Below are 22,822 nucleotides of genomic sequence, written 5' to 3'. Positions count from 1 at the left end.
ATGTTATAATGATGGAAAAAGATGCTATACTTTTTGTGTGTTTACAAAACTAAGTAAGGGGACATATGCCTTTTCCTTTTCAATGGGCATGACAGCTATGGCTACTCTTCCACAAGCCTTCTGTTGACATATAAGGGTACTAACAGAGAAGTGCTGGCCCAAAAAAACGACAGCTATACAGATAAGATTGTTCACAATGTGGGGTTCTGGAGAACAGTGACCTTCACTAACAGCACTGAGATACCATAAGGTTTTTTGGATGTGGCCCAAGTGTCCACCTTTCCCCTCTTTCAAATGCATGTTTCTTTTGTTTGCTTTGCTATTAAGAGACCCAACAACATTTTTTTTGTTATTGATCAATAATGGAAAAGCCTCCTGGCATTGACAACTGATAGAAAGCTACTAAGGATGATAGCTGACGCTATAGCCACTCCTATCTGTCATATCTTTAATCTAAGCCTATACAGTCGTGGCCAAAAGTTTTGAGAATGACACAAATATGAATTTTTACAAAGTCTGCTGCCTCAGTTTGTATGATGGCAATTTTCATATACTCCAGAATGTTATGTAGAGTGACAGATGAATTGCAATTAATTGCAAAGTCCCTCTTTCCCATGCAAATGAACTGAATCCCCCAAAAACATTTCCACTGCATTTCAGCCCTGCCACAAAAGGACCAGCTGACATCATGTCAGTGATTCTCTCGTTAACACAGGTGTGAGTGTTGATGAGGACAAGGCTGGAGATCACTCTGTCATGCTGATTGAGTTCGAATAACAGACTGGAAGCTTCAAAAGGAGGGTGGTGCTTGGAATCATTGTTCTTCCTCTGTCAATCATGGTTACCTGCAAGGAAACACGTGCCGTCATCATTGCTTTGCACTGGCAAGGATATTGCTACCAGTAAGATTGCACCTAAATCAACCATTTATCGGATCATCAAGAACTTCAAGGAGAGTGGTTCAATTGTTGTGAAGAAGGCTTCAGGGCTCCCAAGAAAGTCTAGCAAGCGCCAGGACCGTCTCCTAAAGTTCATTCAGCTGCGGGATCGGGGAACCACCAGTACAGAGCTTGCTCAGGAATGGCAGCAGGCAGGTGTGAGTGCATCTGCACGCACAGTGAGGCAAAGATTTTTGGAGGATGGCCTGGTGTCAAGAAGGGCAGCAAAGATGCCACTTCTCTCCAGGAAAAACATCAGGACAGACTGATATTCTGCAAAAGGTACAGGTATTGGACTTCTGAGGACTGGGGTAAAGTCATTTTCTCTGATGAATCCCCTGTCCGATTGTTTGGGGCATCCGGAAAAAAGATTGTCCGGAGAAGACAAGGTGAGCGCTACCATCAGTCCTGTGTCATGCCAACAATAAAGCATCCTGAGACCATTCATGTGTGGGGTTGCTTCTCAGCCAAGGGAGTGGGCTCACTCACAGTTTTGCCTAAGAACACAGCCATGAATAAAGAATGATACCAACACATCCTCCGAGAGCAACTTCTCCCAACCATCCAGGAACAGTTTGGTGACGAACAATGCCTTTTCCAGCATGATGGAGCACCTTGCCATAAGGCAAAAGTGATAACTAAGTGGCTCGGGGAACAAAACATCGATATTTTGGGTCCATGGCCAGAAAACTCCCCAGACCTTAATCCCATTGAGAACTTGTGGTCAATCCTCAAGAGGCGGGTGGACAAACAAAACCCCACCAATTCTGACAAACTCCAAGCATTAATTATGCAAGAATGGGCTGCCATCAGTCAGGATGTGGCCTAGAAGTTAATTGACAGCATGCCAGGGCGGATTGCAGAGGTCTTGAAAAAGAAGGGTCAACACTGCAAATATTGACTCTTTGCATCAACTTCATGTAATTGTCAATAAAAGCCTTTGACACTTATGAAATGCTTGTAATTATACTTCAGTATTCCATAGTAACATCTGACAAAAATATCTAAGGACAATGAGGCAGCAGACTTTGTGAAAATTAAAATTTGTGTCATTCTCAAAACTTTTGGCCACGACTATAGGAAAGTCTTTGTCCTCAGGCCTGGAGGGAAGCCAAAATCATTCCACTACCCATGAATGGTAAAGCAGCCTTTACTGGTTCTAACAGTTTAAAGTTGACAGTTTTCATGTCACATGCACAAGTACAGTGAAATGCCTTTCTTGCAAACTCAAAACCCAACAATGCAATAATAAATAACTATGTAATACTAGAAAAAAACACATGAGAAATAAGAAGAAATATGAAGAACACAATAAGTAAGTAGGCATACTATATACAGGGCCAGTTCCAATGCCATATTTACAAAGTGCAGGAATACTGGAGTGATGGAGGTAGATATGTATAGGGGTAAGGTGACTAGGCATCAGGATATAAGATAAAAAGAGTAGCAGCAGCTTGAATGTGAGTGGGTGTTCTTGTGTGTAGAGTCAGTATAAATGTGTGCATGTTATGTGTGTCACACCCTGATCTGTTTCACCTGTCTTGTGCTCGTTTCCACATCCCCACCAGGTGTCTCCTATTGTTCCCCATTATCCCCTGTGTATTTTTACCTGCGTTTTCTGTTTGTCTGTTGCCAGTTCGTCTTGTTATGCCAGGTCTTACCAGAGTTTTTCCAGTTTCTCCTGTTCTCAAGTTTTGTTTTGCAGTCTTCCCGGTTCCGACCTTTCTGCCTGTTCTGACCCCAAGCCTGCATGCCGTTCTGTCCCTGATTGACTCTGCCTTGGATTACGAACCTCTGCCTGCCCTGGAGCTGTCCTTTGCCTGTCCCTTTGTTATAATAAATATTCTGAGAATCAAACTATCTGCCTCCTGTGTCTGCATCTGGGTCATATCCTGAGTCGTGATAGTCTGAGTGAGCAGATGATGGAGTGAGTGTGTGAGTGTATAGGGCCCAGTGAGTGTGCATAGAGACAAAAATAAAAAGGTCAATGAGGATACAAGGTTAACTCAGTCTGTGTAGCTATTTTGTTAGCTATTTATCAGTCTTATTGCTTGGGGATAGAAACTGTTTAAGAGCTTGTTGGTGCCAGACTTGATGCACCAGTACCGCTTGCCATGTGGAATCAGAGAGAATAGTCTATGGCTAGGGTGGTTGGAGTCTAACGATTTTCCGGGCCTTCTTATTCCACTACCTGAAATACAGTGCATTCTTAAAGTATTCAGGCCCTTGAATACTTTCCGAATGCACTGTGGATGGCAAGGAGCTTGGCCCCAGTGATGTACTGGGTTGTCCGCACCACCCTCTGTAGAGCCACAGCTGTAGAACGTTTTGAGGATTTGAGGGCCCATGCCAAACTTTTTCAACCTCCTGAGGGGGAAGATGCGCTATTGTGCCTTCTTCACAACTGTGTGTGTGTTTGGACCATTTTAATTCTTTAGTGATTTGGACACCGAGGAACTTGAAGTTCTCGACCTGATCCCCTGCGGTCCGTCGATGTGGATGGGGGCGTGCTCGCCCCCCCGTTTCCTGTAGTCCATGATCAGCTCCTTGGTCTTATTTACGTTGAGGGAGAGGTTGTTGTTCTGGCACCACACTGCCAGGCCACTGACCTCCTCCCAGTAGGCTGACTCATCATCACCGGTGATCAGGCCTACCACCGTCGTCAGCAAACTTTATGAATTTGTTGGAGTCGTGCATAGCCATGCAGTTGTGGGTGAACAGGGAGTACAGGAGGGGACTAAGCACACACCTCTGGGGGGCCCTGTGTTAAGGGTCAGTGTGGCGGAAGTGATGTTGCCTACCCTCACCACCTGGGGTCGGCCCGTCAGGAAGTCCAGGAAGGTGTTCAGACCCAGAGTCCTAAGCTTGGTGACGAGCTTGGAGGGGACAAGGGTGTTGAACGCTGAGCTGTAGTCAGTGAACAGCATTCTCACATAGGTATTGCTCTTATCTAGGTGGGTGAGGGCAGTGTGAAGAGCGATTGAGATTGTGTCATCTATAGATCTAATGTGTGCCATAACCAGCCTCTCAAAAGCACTTCCTGATTACAGAAATGAGTGCTACAGGGCAGTAGTCATTGTAGCATGAAGCCTTAGGTTATTGGGGACAGGAATTATGGTGGTCATCTTAAAACATGTGGGTATTACAGACTGGGACAAGGAGAGGTTGACAATTACCGTGAACATGCCTGCCAGCTGTTCTGCGCATACTCTGAGAACGTGCCCTGGAATTCCGTCTGGCCCCGCGGCCTTGAGGGTATTGACCTGATTAAAGACCTTTTTCACGTCGCCTCGGAGAGCGAGATCACTCAATCCTCTGGTTCGGTGACGGCACTCACACCCGGCATGATGTTGTTGTTGTCAAAGCGTGCATAAAATGCATTGTGTTCGTCTGGTAGAGAAGCATCGTTGGGCAGATCACGGTTGAGTCTTCCTTTGTAATCCGTAATGGACTGTAGCCCCGGCCACATATGGCAGGCGTCGGAGCCTGTGTAGTAGGATTCAACCTTATTCCTATACTATCTAGCTAACAGAACTCAGAGGGTTTTCTTTAATGAAAGCTTCTCTAATGTAAAACATGTGAAGTGTGGAGTATCCCAGGGAAGCTCTCTAGACCCTCTACTCTTTTAAATTTTTACCAATGACCTGACACTGGCATTAAACCAAGCATGTGTGTCCATGTATGCTGATGATTCAACCTTATACGCATCAGCAACCACAGCTAACAAAGAGTTGCACTCTGTTTTGGAATGGGTGGCCAGTAATAAACTGGTCCTGAACATGCATTTGGTACAAATCATTTCCTAAGTTCTCAGCTGAATCTGGTAATGAATGGTATGGCTATTGAACAAGTTGAGGAGACTAAATGACTTGGTGTTACCTTAGATTGTAAACTGTCATGGTCAAAACATATAGATTTAATGGTTGTAAAGATGGAAAGAGGTCTGTCTGTAATAAAGAGATTCTCTGCTTTTTTGATACCACACTCCACAAAGCAAGTCCTGCAGGCTCTAGTTTTTATCTTATCTTGATTATTGCCCAGTCATATGGTCAAGTGCTGAAAAGAAAGACCTAGTTAAGCTGCAGCTGGCCCAAAACAGAGTCTTGTCCTTCATTGTAATCAGAGAGCTACTATTAATACTATGCAAGCCAGTCTCTCTTGGCTAAGAGTTGAGGAGAGACTGACTGCATCACATCTTCTTTTTATAAGAAACATGAATGTGTTGAAAATCCTAAATTGTTTGCATAGTCAACTTACACACAGCACTGGGGTCTTTTCATAGTCCCCAGGTCAAGAACAAATTCAAGGAAACATACAGTATTATACATATCCATGAGTGCATGGAACTCCCTTCCATCTTATATAGCGCAAGTGAACAGCAAACTTGGTTTCAAAAAACAAATAAAGCAACACCACACAGCACAATGGCTCTCTCCCATGTGACCTACTTGTTGTGTGTTTGTACTGATAGGTATGTGTAACTGACAGATGCACACACACCAAATCAAATCAAATTTGATTGGTCACATACACATATTTAGCAGATGTTATTGCGGGTGTAGTGAAGTGCAGTAATATCTAACAATTTACAACAATACACACAAATCTAAAAGTAAAATAATGGAATTAAGAAATATATAAATATTAGGACAAGCAATGTCGGAGTCGCATTGACTAAAATACAGTAGAATAGAATACATTATATCCATATGAAATGAGTAAAGTAGTATGTAAACATGATTAAAGTGACTAGTGTTCTATTATTAAAGTGACCAATGATTCCAGGGTTGAGTAACCGGGTGGTAGCCGGCTAGTGATGGCTATTTAACAGTCTGATGGCCTTGAGATAGAAGTTGTTTTTCAGTCTCTCAGTCCCAGCTTTGATGCACCTGTACTGACCTCACCTTCTGGATGACAACGAGGTGAACAGGCCGTGGCTCGTGTGGTTGATGTCCTTGATGATCTTTTTGGCCTTCCTGTGACATCGGGTGCTGTAGGTGTCCTGGAGGGCAGGCAGTGTGCCCCCGGTGATGCGTTGGGCAGACCGCACCACACTCTGGAGAGCCCTGCGGTTCCGGGCGGTGCGGTTGCCGTACTAGACAATGATACAGCCCAACAGGATGCTCTCAATTGTGTATCTGTAAAAGTTTGTGAGGGTCTTAGGGGCCAAGCCAAATTTCTTCAGCCTTCTGAGGTTGAAGAGGCGCTGTTGTGGGTGGACCATTTCAGATTGTCAGTGATGGGTACGCAGAGGAACTTGAAGCATTCCACCTTCTGCACTGTGGTCCTATCAATGTGGATAGGGCGTGCTCCCTCTGCTTTTTCCAAAAGTCCACGATCAGCTCCTTCATTTTGTTGATGTTGAGGTTATTTTCCTGGCATCACTGCGCCAGGTCCCTCACCTCCTCCCTGTAGGCTGTCTCGTCATTGTTGGTAATCAGGCCTACTATGGTTGTGTCGTCTGTAAACTTGATGATTGACTTGGAGGCGTGTGTGGACACGCAGTCATGGGTGAACAGAGAGTACAGGAGGGGGCTGAGCACGCACCCTTGTGGGGCCCCTGTGTGGAGGATCAGTGAAGTGGAGGTGCAGTTTCCTACCTTCACCACCTGGGGTCGGCCCGCTAGGAAATCCAGGACCCAGTTGCACAGGGCGGGGTTCAGACCCAATATTATTTTCAGAGGCTACCCGGAACATATCCCAGTCCGCGTGATCAAACAATCTTGAAGCATGGATTCCGATTGTTCAGACCAGCGTTGAATAGACCTAAGCACGGGTACTTCCTGTTTGAGTTGCTGCCTATAGGAACGGAGGAGCAAAATGGATTTGTGATCTTATTTGCCAAAGGGAGGGTGGGGGAAGGCCTTGTAGGCATCCTGGAAGAATAGCAGTGGTTGAGTGCTTTCCCAGTGCAAGTACTACAGTCAGTGTGTTGATGGAACTTCAGAAGTGCTTTCCTCAAATTTGCTTTGTTAAAAATATTTTGTCTGTAATGTATTTTTCGTTATGTGTTGGACTCAGTGGAGGCTCCTCGGAGGAAGAAGGGGAGGACCATCCTCTTCAGTGAATTTCATAAAAATGTAAATATTAAAACATTTAAAAACATATCATTTTTAGATAAAACGATAGTAAACATATTCACGTCACCAAAAAATGGATTAAAACACACTGTTTTGCAATGAAGGTCTACAGTAGGCTCAACAGCAGTCTCTAGGGTAGCACCATGGTGAAGGCGGAGGACAGCTAGCTTCCGTCCTCTTCTGGGTACATTGACTTCAATACAAAATCTAGGAGGCTCATGGTTCTCACCCCCTTCCATAGACTTACACAGTAATTATGATAACTTCCGGAGGATGTCCTCCAACCTATCAGAGCTCTTGCAGCAGGAACTGACATGTTGTCCACCCAATCAAAGGATCAAAGAATGAATATAATACTGAAAGCATAAGCCACAGCTATTTTTTACTTTTATTTAACAAGGCAAGTCAGTTAAGAACAAATTCTTATTTTCAATGACGGCCTAGGAACAGTGGGTTAACTGACACGTTCAGGGGCAGAACGACAGATTTTTACTTTGTCAGCTCGGGAATTCATTTTTGCAACCTTTCAGTTACTAGTCCAACGCTCTAACCACTAGGCTACCTGCTATCAAGCATTACAGTGCATAAAATGTGGTGAGTAGTTGACTCAAAGAGAGAGAAAGACAATAGTTGAACAGTCTTGATCAAATTATTTTCTTCAAAAATGAAGGAGAAGCAAGAGAGAGATATTGTTTTTTTTTCACTTTCAGTTTCACTTGCTTAGCTAGTAAATGCAGCTAGCTAGGTTAGCCTACTCAAACACCCTGCTCAAACAGAAGGATGCTATGTTAGCTATCTGGCTATGATTATTCAACACAACACTGGAAATCTTCCAAGCCAATGTAGTGTAAGCTTTTGGTTTTACAAATGAATTGCCACCAGGGCCCACCAGTGTAAATACTAAACTGCTTACTGACTATACATTGTAACGTTAATGCATGATTGTAGCGGGTTTACTAACAGTTAGTTCTATTAGCTTTGTTGACTATGAAGTTACTTTAGCTAATATGGTGACAACGATGTAGGCTGTGTGTAGCGGTAATGATATGGTTTGGCTTGGAAAGTTTTTTTTGCCTGGTCACATACAGCTAATGTGTTGTGCATTGAAGTCCATGAATGAAGAGAAAAGGTGAGAAGAAGAGATGCCAGAAGGAATACAACGTAGCTGCCATGAAAGTGAACAGAATTTAAGTGTGATCAGGGGTATATTCATTCCGCCGATTCTGTTGAAAAACGTTTTTAAACAGAACTAAACGGGGTAAACATACCTGAATTTGTCCAAAAGAAACTCTCATTTGCAACTGTTAGACTAATGATTACACCCCAGATCAGCTAGATGCAGGCAAGAGTGTGCAAGGCGGTATTGAATGTGTCAGCTCAAAATTTGCTCTCGACCTGAGTTCACCTACGCTGTAGACTTTCAATGATAGGCTAGGTTGTAGTAACCTCAATATGGGTACTGGGAACATTTTTGTATCATGTAGAAGCCTAAAACTATCAATGTTACATGAACTGGGTTAATGGAATATAAACGATAGTCATCCAATATGCTGTAAGAGAAATAGGCCATGCTCATGAAAAAAAATGTGTCCTCCCTCATCATAAACGGCACCGACCGCGACTGGTCCGACACCAGTAAGACTAGCTGCCGCCATTGGCATCGGCTAATGGGGATCCAAATCAATTCAATCTCATTCCTAATTCTATGTCCTCATATCTCTTTGGCTATCCATTATAAAGTAACTTCCCTCGAAACGTCTGCTCTGTTAACCAGGACTACATTTACAACCAATCTGCTTGGAAGTTTGTTTTCAATCAGTTTATAACCCATTTCCCAACGTTTTAGAATACTGTAACTCTTGAATGCCTTCCCGATTATCTGATTGGCTGGAGCATTTCAGCTGGCGTGGACGACGTTTCAGGTTGACGTAAATGCATGTCTAGCTAACTAGTGTTTCGTTTTTTTTGTCCTTATCACAGTTTGTTGCGACATCATTTCAATCGATGAAAGTTTTTATTTACTGTTAGTTACCTTTTCAAAATGTCCTCTGTTGAAGATGGTGAATGTAGTCGCGGCTTGTATCAACTCAACAAATTCGAGAAACTATCGGGGAGGCCTCCCATCAGAGACTCAGGTTTGTAGCTAGCTGAACTGTTATTTTCCTATCTAGCTGCTATCCATGTAAAACTACCTAGCTAGAATTAGCTAGGTACAGTAACTAACTGGCAGGCAATCTAAAAAAACTAGTCAGCGTAATTGTTTAGGAAGGCAGATCTTCGAATTACAATATTAGAGACAGGCGATTAACTTTAGCTTTGACTTTAGCCAAGTATTTTATCCAGCTAACGTTAACTTAACGTTAGCTCAGCTTGATACGGAAGTCAACTGTCATGCAAAGAAGACTGACTAATGGTGGGAAGCATACATTATCCCTCTGTGCAATCCATTGCCAGTCATTTGTACTACTGACTTTGCTGAGTAGATCTAAATGTATTTCCATAGGAAATATTGTAGTATTGACCAATCAGTGGCAACCACAGTTTTGAAACAACTCAAGTACTGATGTAAGGTTGGAAAAGTATCTTTGACTCGAGTCAAAGATACTGTAGGTTCTGAGGGGCTGGGTAGTGTCAGCCACTTATGTGGTAGCTGCACCACCAAGGCTGTCTCTTTCTCAAATCAAATGTTATTGGTCACATACACAGATGTTATTGCGGGTGTAGCGAAATGCTTGTGTTCCTAGCTCCAACAGTGCAGTAGTATCTAACAGTACACACAAGTCTAAAGTAAAATAATGGAATTAAGAAATATATAAATATTAGGGTACCTGTATGTGTTTGTCATACAACAATGGACAAGCCACTTGTCTAGCCTATTTGGTTAGACACTAAGCAGGCTTGAGCTGAACTCCACCAAAAGCCTATGTTTGGGGTGGAATGTCGGTCTGTCTGCTTTTGTAATGTTTTTGTGGTTTTGTTCTCCGCTAATTGTGTCTGTGTGTGTGCACATGTCTGTATCATGGCTGGTGATTGTGGTTGGTGATGACTGGCAGGCTCTAAGAAGAGAGTAAGATGGCTTCAGGCTCGGCGGATCTTCTCCCCTTCGTGCCCCAACTTCCGCATCCCTAATAGGTTTCTGAGAGAAGGTGGGTAACTGTAACACCCGGGACTGCAGCCAAGACCACCTCTCTCTTCACCAACCAATACTAACGCAACTCTAGTGCCCTCAGACTCTGCTAAAGAATGAGGGGTTCAATTTAAGCTGGCCCGGGTTGAACCGGGATAGCAGGGTGCGCCCTGCTAAAATTGAACAGTAATCAGCGCCACATCTTGTCAACAAGGCATCATGAAGCATTGTTCAGAAACATCTCTTTTCCATGAAATATGTTTGAATTTTCAAACTAGGTTTCATTGGGAATGCAGATTAAGCATTTTTATCAAGCGCAGTCATTTTTGCATAGAAATAAAGATTCTTACATATTACTCCACATGCTTCACCTACTGTACGTCACTTTTGTTTTGAGCCGACTTTGCTGTCGGCCAGAACGGGGCATTAATGGAATCCCCTCAATGGCAACTATGTCTTCTACAGTTGGCCAAGTACTAATGTCCTATCTGCTCTTCCACCTCCTCTCTCACTCCCTTGTCCAGTCTCCCTCCTCTCGTTTCCTATGACTCAAGGAAATCCACTTGTACCACTCTGCTTCCTCCTCTCTTCCTATCTAAACAGCCTCTTCCTCTCCCTTGTAATGGTTCTCGGTCCACTCCACCTCTTCTCTTCCTTCCTGTTCTCTTTTATCACTTTTATCCCTCTTAGCAACAGTCTCTCTTACTCTGATTGGCCCTGGTTCCTCCTTTCCTCTTCTTACTCATCCTCTTCAGCCTTCTCTATTGGACCCTGGGAGGCTTTCTCTCCCTCAGTGTCTCTGGGTTTGGATGTACGTTTGTCATGGAGTGTTCTGAGGTCTCGCTTTCTCTGTTCTATTTTTCTCTCTGTGAGTCGGTCATGTTGTTGCTCCTATAACGATTGTCATAATTGTTATAGGAAGCAATAGACCTCCGTGCGCCTAGGAGGGGAAAAAAAATCACTCAAATGATAATGGTTGCAATGATTACTTCACTGTACATCTGCCCCTGAGTGCCAGAATGCACTGAGCGCAGATTCATGACTGTCATGCTTGCACCATTACTACAAATAAAATTGCTTGTTACCTCAAATATTTTTCTTTGTGCACCTGCTCCTTGTAAAAAAAAAAAAAAAATATTTATTTAATTTTTGTATTTAAATTAGATAGTCAGTGTAGAGCCCTTGACCTGTGCCTCCTATTTTCCTCAGTGTCTGAAAGTAGATCCATTTGACTATTTGATCTCTTATTCCACTAAAAGCATTCCTCTGTTGAAATGACCAACAAAATATCTTGAGGCTCAATGATTCCATAGGGCTGTTGTTTAGTCCTTTGCTGTTTACTCAAAGCTCATCATACTGATGGCTGGACATTTAATCATTACAGACAGTGAAGTCGACCACCTCCACAGTGAAAATGTTACGAAGTATGTCAAGATATGGTTCATTATTCATTTAACATGCAGACTTTCTCCTAAGCCTGTCATATAGGGAGTACTTTAACCACATGCTTATGTGATGGCTAGGCCTATTTATCTAGATTCTTACATAATCAGAAATGTTTTAGCGTTTGCTTGTTGAAAGCTGTCTGCTTATGCAGCCATGTTCTTGGTAATCTGTGCAGCAGATTATATAATGGCTCTGGGTAGAAATCTGATGGAAACCCGCTGGATTACTTCACTTCAGTTTATTATACTAACTTATGTCTCTAGATCGGCTGTCTGTGACACACAGCTGGGAAATAACAGACTAGGCCTACACATCTATGGCTCTTCAGCCCATGCAAATCATGTAGGGGCGGTCAAGTCAACAAGGGTAGGATACACATTTTAGATTGCCTAGATTTCAATGTTGCAAGCTCCATTCCAAATAGCATCCCCTTCTGCTCTGTTGTTCCTGCCCTCATGAGTCTGGCTGGACTAAATAGGTGAAAACCATATGGCAGAAAGAGACAAGGTGGCGCTATTGCTTAAAGTTATCGCAGAGATCCACAAAAGGCACTAAAGAAGTGCAAGAGGAAGGAAAATTCCCCTGTAACCCTGTCTCCTTCCCCCACCCTTTCTCCCTCTTCCATCCATGAAACCCCGCTCTTTACTCACCTCCCCCCTCAGGTCACTGTGCCCCCCCAGCCCGCAGCGGGCACCGGTGTGTGGCCGACAGTGCCAACCTGTATGTGTTTGGAGGATACAACCCTGACTTTGAGGAGGCAGGTGGCTCGGAGAACGAGGACTACCCTCTTTTCAGGGAGCTGTGGAGGTTTCACTTCGCCACGGCTACCTGGCAACAGGTCCACACAGAGGGCTACATGCCCACCGAGCTGGCTTCCATGTCAGGTAAGGGAATAAGTCGAAGATTGTCTGTCCTTTTATGTACCCATAGATCCATTGCAAAATGAACTTGCTTAACCATTTATTATCCGTTCCTGGTCAGACTGAGAACAGACCGTTGAACAGTTTGTTTAGTGTTTTTCTCTGTATGTCTCAGCTGTCTTACACGGAAACAATCTATTGGTGTTCGGGGGCACTGGGATTCCTTTTGGAGAAAGCAACGGGAACGACGTCCATGTCTGCAATGTTCACTACAAACGCTGGAAACTGCTCAACTGCCGAGGGAAGAAACCCAACCGAATCTACGGGCAGGTAAAGAGCTCTCATCTGTTCACCACCTGAGTTGTCCCACTGACACATCGTGTGGTCTGTGGAGAGTTAACGGTTAGCTTTAAACCTGGGCTATGGCATTTTCCATTACTCCTACAGTGCATTCAGAAAGTATTCAGAAGCATTTACCTTTTTTTATGTTACAGCCTTATTCTAAAATTGATTAAATTGCTTTTTTCCCCTCTTTAATCTACACACAATGCCCTATAATGACAAAGCAAAAACAAGTTTAGTAATGTTAGCAAATTTATTACAAATGCAAAACAGAAACATTTACATAAGTATTCAGACCTTTTACTCTGTTGATGCACCTTTGGCAGCGATTACAGCCTCCAGTCTTCTTGGGTATGTCGCTACAAGCTTGGCTCACCTGTATTTGGGGAGTTTCTCCCATTCTTCTCTGCAGATCCTCTCAAGCTCTGTCAGGTTGGATGGGGAGCATCGCTGCACAGTTATTTTCAGGTCTCTCCAGAGATGTTCGATCGGGTTGAAGTCGGGGCTCTGGCTGGGCCACTCAAGGACGTTCAGAGACTTGTCCCAAAGCCACTCCTGCGTTGTCTTGGCTTTGTGCTAAGGGTTGTTGTCCTGTTGGAAGGTGAACCTTCTCCCCAGTCTGAGTTCCTGAGCGCTCTAGAGCAGGTTTTCATCAAGGATCTCAGTACTTTGCTCTGTTTCTTTCCCTCGATTCTGACTACTCTCTCAGTCCCTGCTGCTGAAAAACATCATGATGCTGCCACCAACTTGCTTCACTGTAGGGATGGTGCCATGTTACCTTCAGATGTGACGCTTGGCATTCAGGCCAAAGAGTTCAATCTTGATTTCATCAGACCAGCGAATCTTGTTTCTGATGGTCTTGGAGTCTTTAGGTACCTTTTGGCAAACTCCAAGCGGGCTGTCATTGTGCCTTTTTACTGATGAATGGCTTCCGTCTGGCAACTCTACCATAAAGGCCTGATTGGTGGAGTGCTGCAGAGATGGTTGTCCTTCTGGAAGGTTCTCCCATCTCCACAGAGGAATTCTAGAGCTCTGTCAATGACCTTTCTCCCCGATTTCTCAGTTTGGCCAGGCGGACAGTTCTAGGAAGAGTCTTGGTGGTTCCAAACTTCAATTTAAGAATGATGGAGGCCACTGTCTTCTTGGGGAGCTTCAATGCTGCAGAAATCTTTTGGTACCCTTCCCCAGATCTGTAACTTGACACAATCATATCTCGGAACTCTACGACAATTCCTTCGACCGCATGGCTTGGTTTTTGCTCTGACATGCACTGTCAACTGTGGGACCTTACATAGACAGGTGTGTGCCTTTCCTAATCATGTCCAATCAATTGAATTTACTACTGGTGGTCTCCAATCAAGTTGTAGAAACATATCAAGGATGATCAATGGAAACAGGATGCATCTGAACTCAATTTTGAGTCTTATAGCAAAGTGTCTGAATACTTACGTAAATAAGGTATTTATGTTAATTTTAATACATTTGCAAAGGAATTGAGAAACATATTCGCTTTGTCACTCTGGGGTATTGTGGGTTTATTTAATCAATCTTAGGATAAGTCTGTAACGTAACAATGTGGAAAAAGTTAAGGGGTCTGAATACTTTCAGAATGCACTATATATGACTTCCTTCCTTTGTCTTTCCTAACCTCTGATCTGAAAAGATTGGCTCAGTCAAAGTAAATAACTGACACAATTATTTACATTGTTAGTCTGACCTACTGTAACAAATCACTTAATTCTGAATCCCTTGGCTTGACAGTAAGGAAATTCCCCACAACCATGCTCTCTCCTTCTCATTCCTCCCTCCTTCCAGGCCATGGCCATCATTAATGGCTATCTGTATGTGTTTGGAGGGACGACAGGCTACGTTTACAGCACAGACCTACACAGGCTGGACCTGACTACCAGGGAGTGGACCCACCTCAAGCCCAACAACCCCCCTACAGACCTGCCAGAGGAAAGGTCAGTCGCCCCTTATATACCTCTTAATCCTCTGGTAGTTACCCCCCCCCACACACACACACACACACACACACACACACACACACACACATCTTAATCTCTCTTTCAGGTACAGACATGAGGTGGCCCATGATGGACAGAGAATATACATCCTAGGAGGCGGGACTTCCTGGACATCATATCCCCTAGACAAAGTACAGTACAGGATGAGAGAACACTATGTATGATGGTTGTTTTACTGACATATTTTAACATGGGGGTTTACGTTCTGTTCCCCCCTCAGATACACGCCTACAACCTAGAGACTAACTCTTGGGAGGAGATTATCACGAAACCTCATGAAAAAATAGGTTGGTTGCATAAGGGTCTAATGTTGTTCATATACACATTACTGTGCACGCGCGTGTGTGTGTGTCCACAGATCAGTAAACTGATGTGTGTTCTGTTGTCAGGGTATCCTGCAGCACGACGGTGTCACAGTTGTGTCCAGGTCAGGCAGGGTAAGAACTTTACATCTGTTTACTAGGAATCAGCTCTGTGTGTCCAGGCTAGGGTTACCAGAATTTTCAGTAATATTGGTAAATAACAGGTAATTTATGGTAACTTTGGTAATTTATACTTGATTAACTTGCAAAAATGATTTTAAATCCTATGTAGTACCTTCAGAAACTATTCCTGCCCCTTGACCTTTTTCCACATTTGACCTGTTACAGCCTAAATTTTAATTGGATTCAATTGAGATTTTGTTACTGGCCTACACTCAATACCCCATAATGTCAAAGTGGAATTATGTGTTTTAGAAATTGTACAAATTAATTAACAATGAAAAGCTGATATGTCTTTAGTCAATAAGTGTGCAACTCCTTTGTTATGGCAACCCTAAATAAGTTCAGGAGTGAAAATGTGCTAAAGTCCCATAATAAGTTCCATGGACTCACTCTGTGTGCAATAATGATTTTTGAATGACTAACCCACACATGCATATACATACATCTGTAAGGTCCCTCAGTCGAGCAGTGAATTTCAAACACAGATTCAAGACCAGGGAGGTTTTCCAGTGCCTCGCAAAGAACAGCACCTATTGGTAGATGGGTAAAAATAAAAAGCAGGCATTGAATATCCCTTTGAGCATGATGTAGTTTCTAATGACCCTTTGGATTGTGTATCAATACACCCCATCACTACCAAGATAGAGACGCCCTTCCTAACTCAGTTGCCGGAGAGGAAGGAAACCTCTCAGGGATTTCACCGTGAGGCCAATAGTGACTTTATGGGAGGTAATGCTGTAGTTACTCCACAATACTAACATAAATGACAGTGAAAAGAAGGAAGGCTGTACAGAATAAAAATGTTCCAAAGCTTGCATCCTGTTACAATAAGGCACTAAAGTAAAACAGAAAAATTTGTCCTGAATACAAAGCCTTATGTTTGGGGCAAACACAACGCCACTGAGTACCACTCTTCATATTTCTAAGCATGGTGGTGGCTGCATCATGTTATGGGTATGCTTGTCATCGACAAGGACTAAGATGTTTTTTTAGGATAAAAAGAAACGGAATCGAGCTAAGCACAGGCAAAATCCTAGAGGAAAACCTGTTGGGAGACCATTTCAGCTTTCAGCAGGACAATAAACCTAATAACCCAAATGTACAATGGAGTTGCTTACAAAGATGACATTAAATGTGCCCAAGTGACCTAGTTACAGTCAAAAGTTTGTACACACCTACTCATTCCAGGGTTTTTATTTTTACTATTTTCTACTTTGTAGAATAATGAAGACATCAACGCTATGAAATAACAAATGGAATCATGTAATAACCAAAAAGGTGTTACATTTATCAAAATATATTAGCCACCCTTTTCCTTGACAGCTTTGCACACTCTTGGCGTTCTCTCAACCAGCTTCATGAGGTAGTCACCTGGAATGCTAATTTGTGGAATTTCTTCAATGCGTTTGAGCAGATCAGTTGTGTTGTGACAAGGTAGGGGGGTATACAGAAGACGGCCCTATTTGGTAAAAGACCAAGTCCATATTCTGGCAAGAACAGCTCAAATAAGCAAAGAGAAACAACAGTCCATCATTACTTTAAGACATGAAAGTCAGTCAATATGGAAAATGTCAAGAACTTTCAAAGTTTCTTCAAGTGCAGTCGCAAAAACCATCGAGCTATGATGAAACTGGCTTCCATGAGGACCGCCACAGGAAAGGAAGACCCAGACTTACTTCTGCTGCAGAAGGTAAGGTAATTAGTTACCAGCCTCAAATTGCAGACCAAATAAATTCTTCACATAGTTCAAATAGCAGACACATCTCAACATCAACTGTTCAGAGGAGACTGCATGAATCAAGCCTTCATGGTCAAATTGCTGCAAGAAACCCCTATTAAAGGACACCAATAATAAGAAGAGACTTGCTTGGGCCAAGAAACACAAGCAATGGACTTTAGACCGGTGGAAATCTGTCCTTTGGTCTGATGATTCAAAATGTGAGATTTTTGGTATTAATTGTCGTGTCTTTATGAGACGCAGAGTAGGTGAACAGATGCTCTCCGCATGTGTGGTTCCCAGCGTGAAGCGAGGAGGAGGAGGAGGTGTGATTGTGTGGGGGTGCTTTGCTGGTGACACTGTCGGTGATTTATTTAGAATTCAAGGCACACTTAACCAGCATGGCTACCACAGCATTCTGCAGTGATATGCCATCTCATCTGGTTTGCGCTTAGTCCCACCATTTGTTTTTCAACAGGGCAATGACCCAAAACATACCTCCAGGCTGTGTAAGGGCTATTTGACCAGGAAGGAGAGTGACGGAGTGCTGCATCAGATGACCTGGCCTCCACAATCCCCTGACTTCAACCCAATTGGGATGAGTTGAGTGAAGGAAAAGCAGCCAAAAAGTGCTCAGCATATGTGGGAACTCCTTCAAGACTGTTGGAAAAGTATTCCAGGTGAAGCTGGTTAAGAGAATGCCAAGTGTTTGCAAAGCTGTCAGAGGCAAAGGGTGGCTACTTTGAAGAATCCCAAATATAAAATATAACAGTTTTGGTTACTACATGATTCCATATGTTATATCATCACTATTCTACAATGTAGAAACTAGTCAAAATAAAGAAACCCTTGAATGAGTAGGTGTGTCCAAACTTTTGACTGTTACTGTAAATCAGCTTAAATCTATGGCATGACTTAAATTGCTGTCTAGCAATGATCAACAACCATTATGGGGTATTGTGCGTGTAAGTAAATGGGTGAGGGGAAAAAATCTATTTAATCCATTTTGAATTCAGGCTGTGCCGCAACAAAATGTGGTATAAGTCAAGGGATATGAATACTTTCTAAAGGCACAATATAGTATATATTTTTATGTGTCCATATTGTGCATTTAGTTTCTAGGGGATAGCCCATGGTTCATGAGAAAATAGGCTAATGAAAAGCATTAAATCAATAATGGAATTTAAAATTAACTCAGCAACTCTGGACTTCAGAACCGCCACCAGTTTGGCACCAAAACATATACAATAAAGATGTATTGACGGTAAAAGAAGTAAAAAAAAAAAATTAAATAAAGGATATTTCGTGCTGAAACCATGTTAAACACAATGGTATTCACTAAGTTGACGTTTTATATTTAAGATAATGTTTTACAGCTTTGTCATTTTTAAATCTTATTTGATATACAATGAGTACCAAACATTAGGATTCAGAGGTCGAGACAGCATGTGCGGTAGAGAGTCAAACAGCAGGTCCCTGACCAGTAGCTTGTCCGGTAAACAGGTCAGGGTTCCCTAGCCGCAGGCAGAACAGTTGAAACTGGAGCAGCAGCACGACCAGGTGGACTGGGGACAGCCAGGAGTCATCAGGCCAGGTAGTCCTGAGGCATGATCTTACGGCTCACATCCTCTTAGAGGGAGGGAGAATTAGTGGGAGCATACTTAAATTCTCACACGACACCAGATAAGACAGGAGAATTACTCCAGATATAACAGACTGACTCTAGTCCCCCGGCACACAAACTATTGCAGCCTAGATACTGGAGGCTGAGACGGGTGGGTCGGGGGACACTGGCTCCATCCTATGATACCCTTGGACAGGGCCAACCAGGCAGGATATAACCCCACCCACTTTGCCAAAGCACAGCCCTCACACCACTAGAGGGATATCTACAGACCACCAACCAGACTACTACCCTGAGACAAGGCTGAGTATAGCCCACGAAGATCTCCCCCACCGCACGAGCCAGAGGGGGCGCCAAACCAATGCTTCCCATAGCTGTCAAGTTGGCTGGATGTCCTTTGGGTGGCGGACCATTCTTGATACACACTAGAAACTGTTGAGTGTGAAAAACCCAGTAGCGTTGCAGTTCTTGACACAAACCGGTGCGCCTGGCACCTACTACCATACCCTGTTCAAAGGCACTTAAATCTTTTGTTTTGCTCATTCACTCTCTGACACACACAATCCATGCCTCTAGGCTTAAAAATCCTTCTTTAACCTGTCTCCTCTTCATCTATACTGATTGAAGTGGATTTAACAGGTGACCAATAAGGGATCATAGCTTTCACCTGGTCAGTCTGTCATGATGGAGCAGATGTCTTAATGTTTTGTACAATCAGTGTATTTTACATGTGATAAGGCCACACAGAGGGCCAGAAATAATTACATAAATGTGATCAAATTCCATAAAATCCTTGTTACCAAAATTCTGGTAGTTTACTGGTAAACTTTGAAAGTTACCAATAACATGCCGTCCCTTTGCTACCCTAGTCTAGGCTATGGACTGGGAGTCGGTGTTCATCCCTCTCTCTCCCCCCTTAGAGGTGTTTCTATGTGGGGGTTACAATGGGGAGCTGATCCTAGCTGACCTGTGGAAGATCAATCTGCAGACCTTCCAGTGGACCAAGCTACCCACCGTCATGCCTGAGCCTGCTTACTTCCACTGTGCTGCAGTCACACCGGTCAGTACATCACACACACACTTTTCTGGATGTATGATTTTCAATCAAGTCTCTCTCTCTCCTCCCTCTCCCAGGCTGGCTGTATGTATGTGCATGGTGGAGTGGTGAACATGTCAGAGAACAGGAGGACTGGGTCTCTGTACAAGGTGTGGCTAGTGGTGCCCAGCCTGCTGGAGCTGACCTGGGAGAGGCTGCTCAAGGCCTTCCCTCGCCTGGCCCAGCTCTCCTCCCTGCAGCTACTCAGCCTGGGCCTCACACACACCCTCATCCAACGCCTCAAGTAGACTACCAGGCCCTCACGGCTGACGTGGGAACAGGTCAAAGCAAGGACAGCGGTGAAGGCCAACGGATTGTGGATGGAACTGAGTTGACTCCCTTTCCTGCCACCACTGAGCAACGGAACAATGAACAGGTGTGTTGGCATGTCTGGGAATGGACTGAGGGAAGAGAACTGATGTACATTGTGGACATAACGTCAGGTCATCCTCAAAAACAAACATTGGATGCCTTTTTAAAAAATAAAGGTTTTAATGTGTGCACTTTGACTGAGTTTGAAATCCCAAGTGGAATGTTTGAGATTTGTTGGAGTCCCTGGGACCTGGTGTATTTCAGGGTTTGTTTGCCTTCATATTTCATTAGCTTAACTAGGAGACAGTGGAGTTTTAGTAGAAATTGGAGTTCACTGAATGCTACTTATTTCATCCTTTTATATGTTTGCATGCAGCTGACCACACTAATCATACCCGTTATCTTGAGTATTGTTTCAAGGCACTCCAAAGGGCTCTACAGTCTACGCAAAAGATCTGCAACGTAGCCGATGGAGGTTAGTTTGCTTAGCTCTATACGTAGTTCTAGGTATTTTTTTTTATTATTTTTTTGTGCGGCTGAATTTCTGGAACGCGACGCAAACGTAGCTCCATAGACTGAAAACCACTATGGAGAGCCCTCATCTCTACTCATTATTCCCCCCACCCCCCCACCACACACATGCTGTTCAAAAGGAAAATCAGTGGTGGATTATTTCCTTAATGCCTAAAGGGACATATATTTTTTTGGAAATAGTCTCTTTTGATACTGTGATGTATAGGTTCCTGAGGGAGACAGACCGGGTACATGATGCTGATAGACATGGTGTCTTGTTGTTTTCTGTAAGGAAGCCCACTGGTAAAGAAGAAGCAGCTGCTATGTCCGCTGACCGGTCTAAGATGAATAGCTCTCATTTAGCAGGCTGGTGGGGCAAGGCATTGATTTAGGACAGACATGGCAAATCTTGTTCTGTATAGTTCACCTCTTGAGCCAGTGTGACTATGTCAGCCCCCTGTGACAGCACTGTGACTCTCTAGAGCCTGAGTCTTACAACTTCTGGTCTTAGACACACTGATCACACGCACAGAGGGAGCTGTGTGAAACTGTACTGTAGCTACAAAGTGAAAACAAGAGCATGCCATTTATTTCATTTAGTGCCTTTTTCAGATCATTTTTTTCCAGTGTCACAACTGTATTTTAACTTTACTCCTAGTCACTGAAAATATGGAAATGTCCATATCGCCCTCCACCAGTCTCTGTTCCCCCATGCTTTACTAATGAGTCCTCCTTCCTCCTATTCTGTTTACTGACCTTTGGTCAAACCATTCTGTCCATTACAGTTCTCTTTTTGTTTGGGTTTCTGAATGTCGATCACGCACAGTGAACCCTTAACTTGTGAATTTGGTTGGACAGACTCATTTGGTATGGTGCTGCCCAATATGGTGACCGGAGAGTGGGTGTGTCGAAAGGAGTGGGTGTATGGAAAGCGAATCGGCTAATTGGGCAGATTTGTTGCCACTCGACCGTTTTGCATGTCAGCTTAAGCCAGTGCGAATGACTCGTGCACCTGGTGTTGTATTGCTCCAGCACTACACGGCTGACTCAAATAACCAAATCATCATTTGTTGATTTATTTGAATCAGCTGAGTAGCGCTGGGGCAAAACCTCTTGGGGTCCCCAGGAAACTCTGGTGTAACCTATAGCAGAGCACTACTTTCCTTTCCACACGCCCACTACTATTCTTTAGACATGCCCACTCACCCATACTCTGGGCGTCATATTGGGCTGCAGCTACCCCCTTCTGCATTTATCCTATTTGTGCTTTTAAAGATGTGCACCAGTGTCTTCAGGTCGTTTTAACATTAAACCAAACTGGACATGTGTCTGGTGGAAAAACCAATGAAATCACAACTCTGCCTTTTTAACTTTTCAACAATGTTGGGTTTAATCTCTTTAATATCCCACACATTTTCCCTGTCAGACTGTAACTCACCTGGCACCTCTGGTCCTCTTTGTTTATCCTGTAGTTTCTACACAGAACATAGGTGCTCAGTCTGAAATCAATGCCAATCCTCTAGCACCCTGGCTACTACTTGTAGATCTGGAAGACTAGGTTTGGCTTCTGACATGTTTCTTACACCCACTCAAATCTTTTAGGATCATGAGAAGTATCAAGGGATAGTGCCTAAGGGTTTATTTTGGACTGGGAAATTTGCCTTTGCTATAACTATACTTTTTGGGAAACTGGGCTTCTGTATGGGACACTGCATCCAGTGGTCTGTATTGTTTTGTTGGTAATCTATGGAAGTAAAAGATATTGGAACTCCTCCATGTCAACCTGTGAATGTAGTCCCTTTACACATGCTGTACTGATGTGGATGGACTAACTGAACCTGACTCTGCACAATTTAAAGGCAATCATGATGACGCTGTCATGACTCCACTAGGTTTTTTAATTTCATTGTTTTAATAAATGTACTGTAAGCACTTTTTTTTAAACTTTGACTGGTGTATTATTTGGCCTGAAAATCCAGGTACTATGTATTTGATTTAACTGACTCCCTTTCAAACGAAACTTATTTTGGCTTTGTATTATACTGAACAAAAATATAAATGCAACATGTAAAGTGTTGGTTTCATGAGCTGAAATAAAAGTACCCAGAATTGTCCCATATGCACAAAAAGCTTATTTCTCTAAAATGTTGTGCACAAATTTGTTTACAGCCCTATTAGTGAGCATTTATCATTTGCTAAGATAATCCATCCACCTGACAGGTGTGGCATATCAAGAAGCTGATTGAATGGTATGA

General features: G+C 43.3%; 1 protein-coding gene across 2 annotated transcripts; it reads left to right on the top strand.

Annotated features, from left to right (window-relative positions):
- Window positions 1–8,904: 8,904 nt before the first annotated feature.
- Window positions 8,905–22,686, top strand: LOC106573380 (kelch domain-containing protein 10). 2 transcript variants are annotated; one of them, XM_014148383.3, is made up of 10 exons: window positions 8,905–9,153; window positions 10,072–10,164; window positions 12,254–12,475; window positions 12,627–12,781; window positions 14,609–14,757; window positions 14,867–14,951; window positions 15,041–15,107; window positions 15,210–15,257; window positions 19,567–19,706; window positions 19,781–22,686. In XM_014148383.3, the coding sequence occupies exons 1-10, from the start codon at window positions 9,060–9,062 to the stop codon at window positions 19,988–19,990; spliced, it is 1,263 nt and encodes a 420-aa protein (XP_014003858.1). In that variant the 5' UTR covers window positions 8,905–9,059; the 3' UTR covers window positions 19,991–22,686. The 2 variants fall into 2 exon arrangements, with proteins under 2 accessions (XP_014003858.1, XP_014003859.1); XM_014148384.3 differs by lacking the exon at window positions 10,072–10,164 and having other exon boundaries at window positions 8,907–9,153.
- Window positions 22,687–22,822: the final 136 nt, after the last annotated feature.

The sequence above is a fragment of the Salmo salar genome, chromosome 16 (assembly GCF_965601325.2).
Source record: "Salmo salar chromosome 16, fSalSal1, whole genome shotgun sequence".
NCBI classification, from domain to species: domain Eukaryota; kingdom Metazoa; phylum Chordata; class Actinopteri; order Salmoniformes; family Salmonidae; genus Salmo; species Salmo salar.
This window is presented reverse-complemented; position numbering and strand designations above follow the sequence as displayed.

Bases quoted from the DNA above. Each gene is read 5' to 3' on its own strand.
- LOC106573380 (XM_014148383.3), top strand. From the start codon at position 9,060: ATGTCCTCTGTTGAAGATGGTGAATGTAGTCGCGGCTTGTATCAACTC. The intron at 9,154-10,071 runs GTTTGTAGCTAG...GATGACTGGCAG, and splicing joins GCCTCCCATCAGAGACTCAG to GCTCTAAGAAGAGAGTAAGA. The intron at 10,165-12,253 runs GTGGGTAACTGT...CTCCCCCCTCAG, and splicing joins TAATAGGTTTCTGAGAGAAG to GTCACTGTGCCCCCCCAGCC.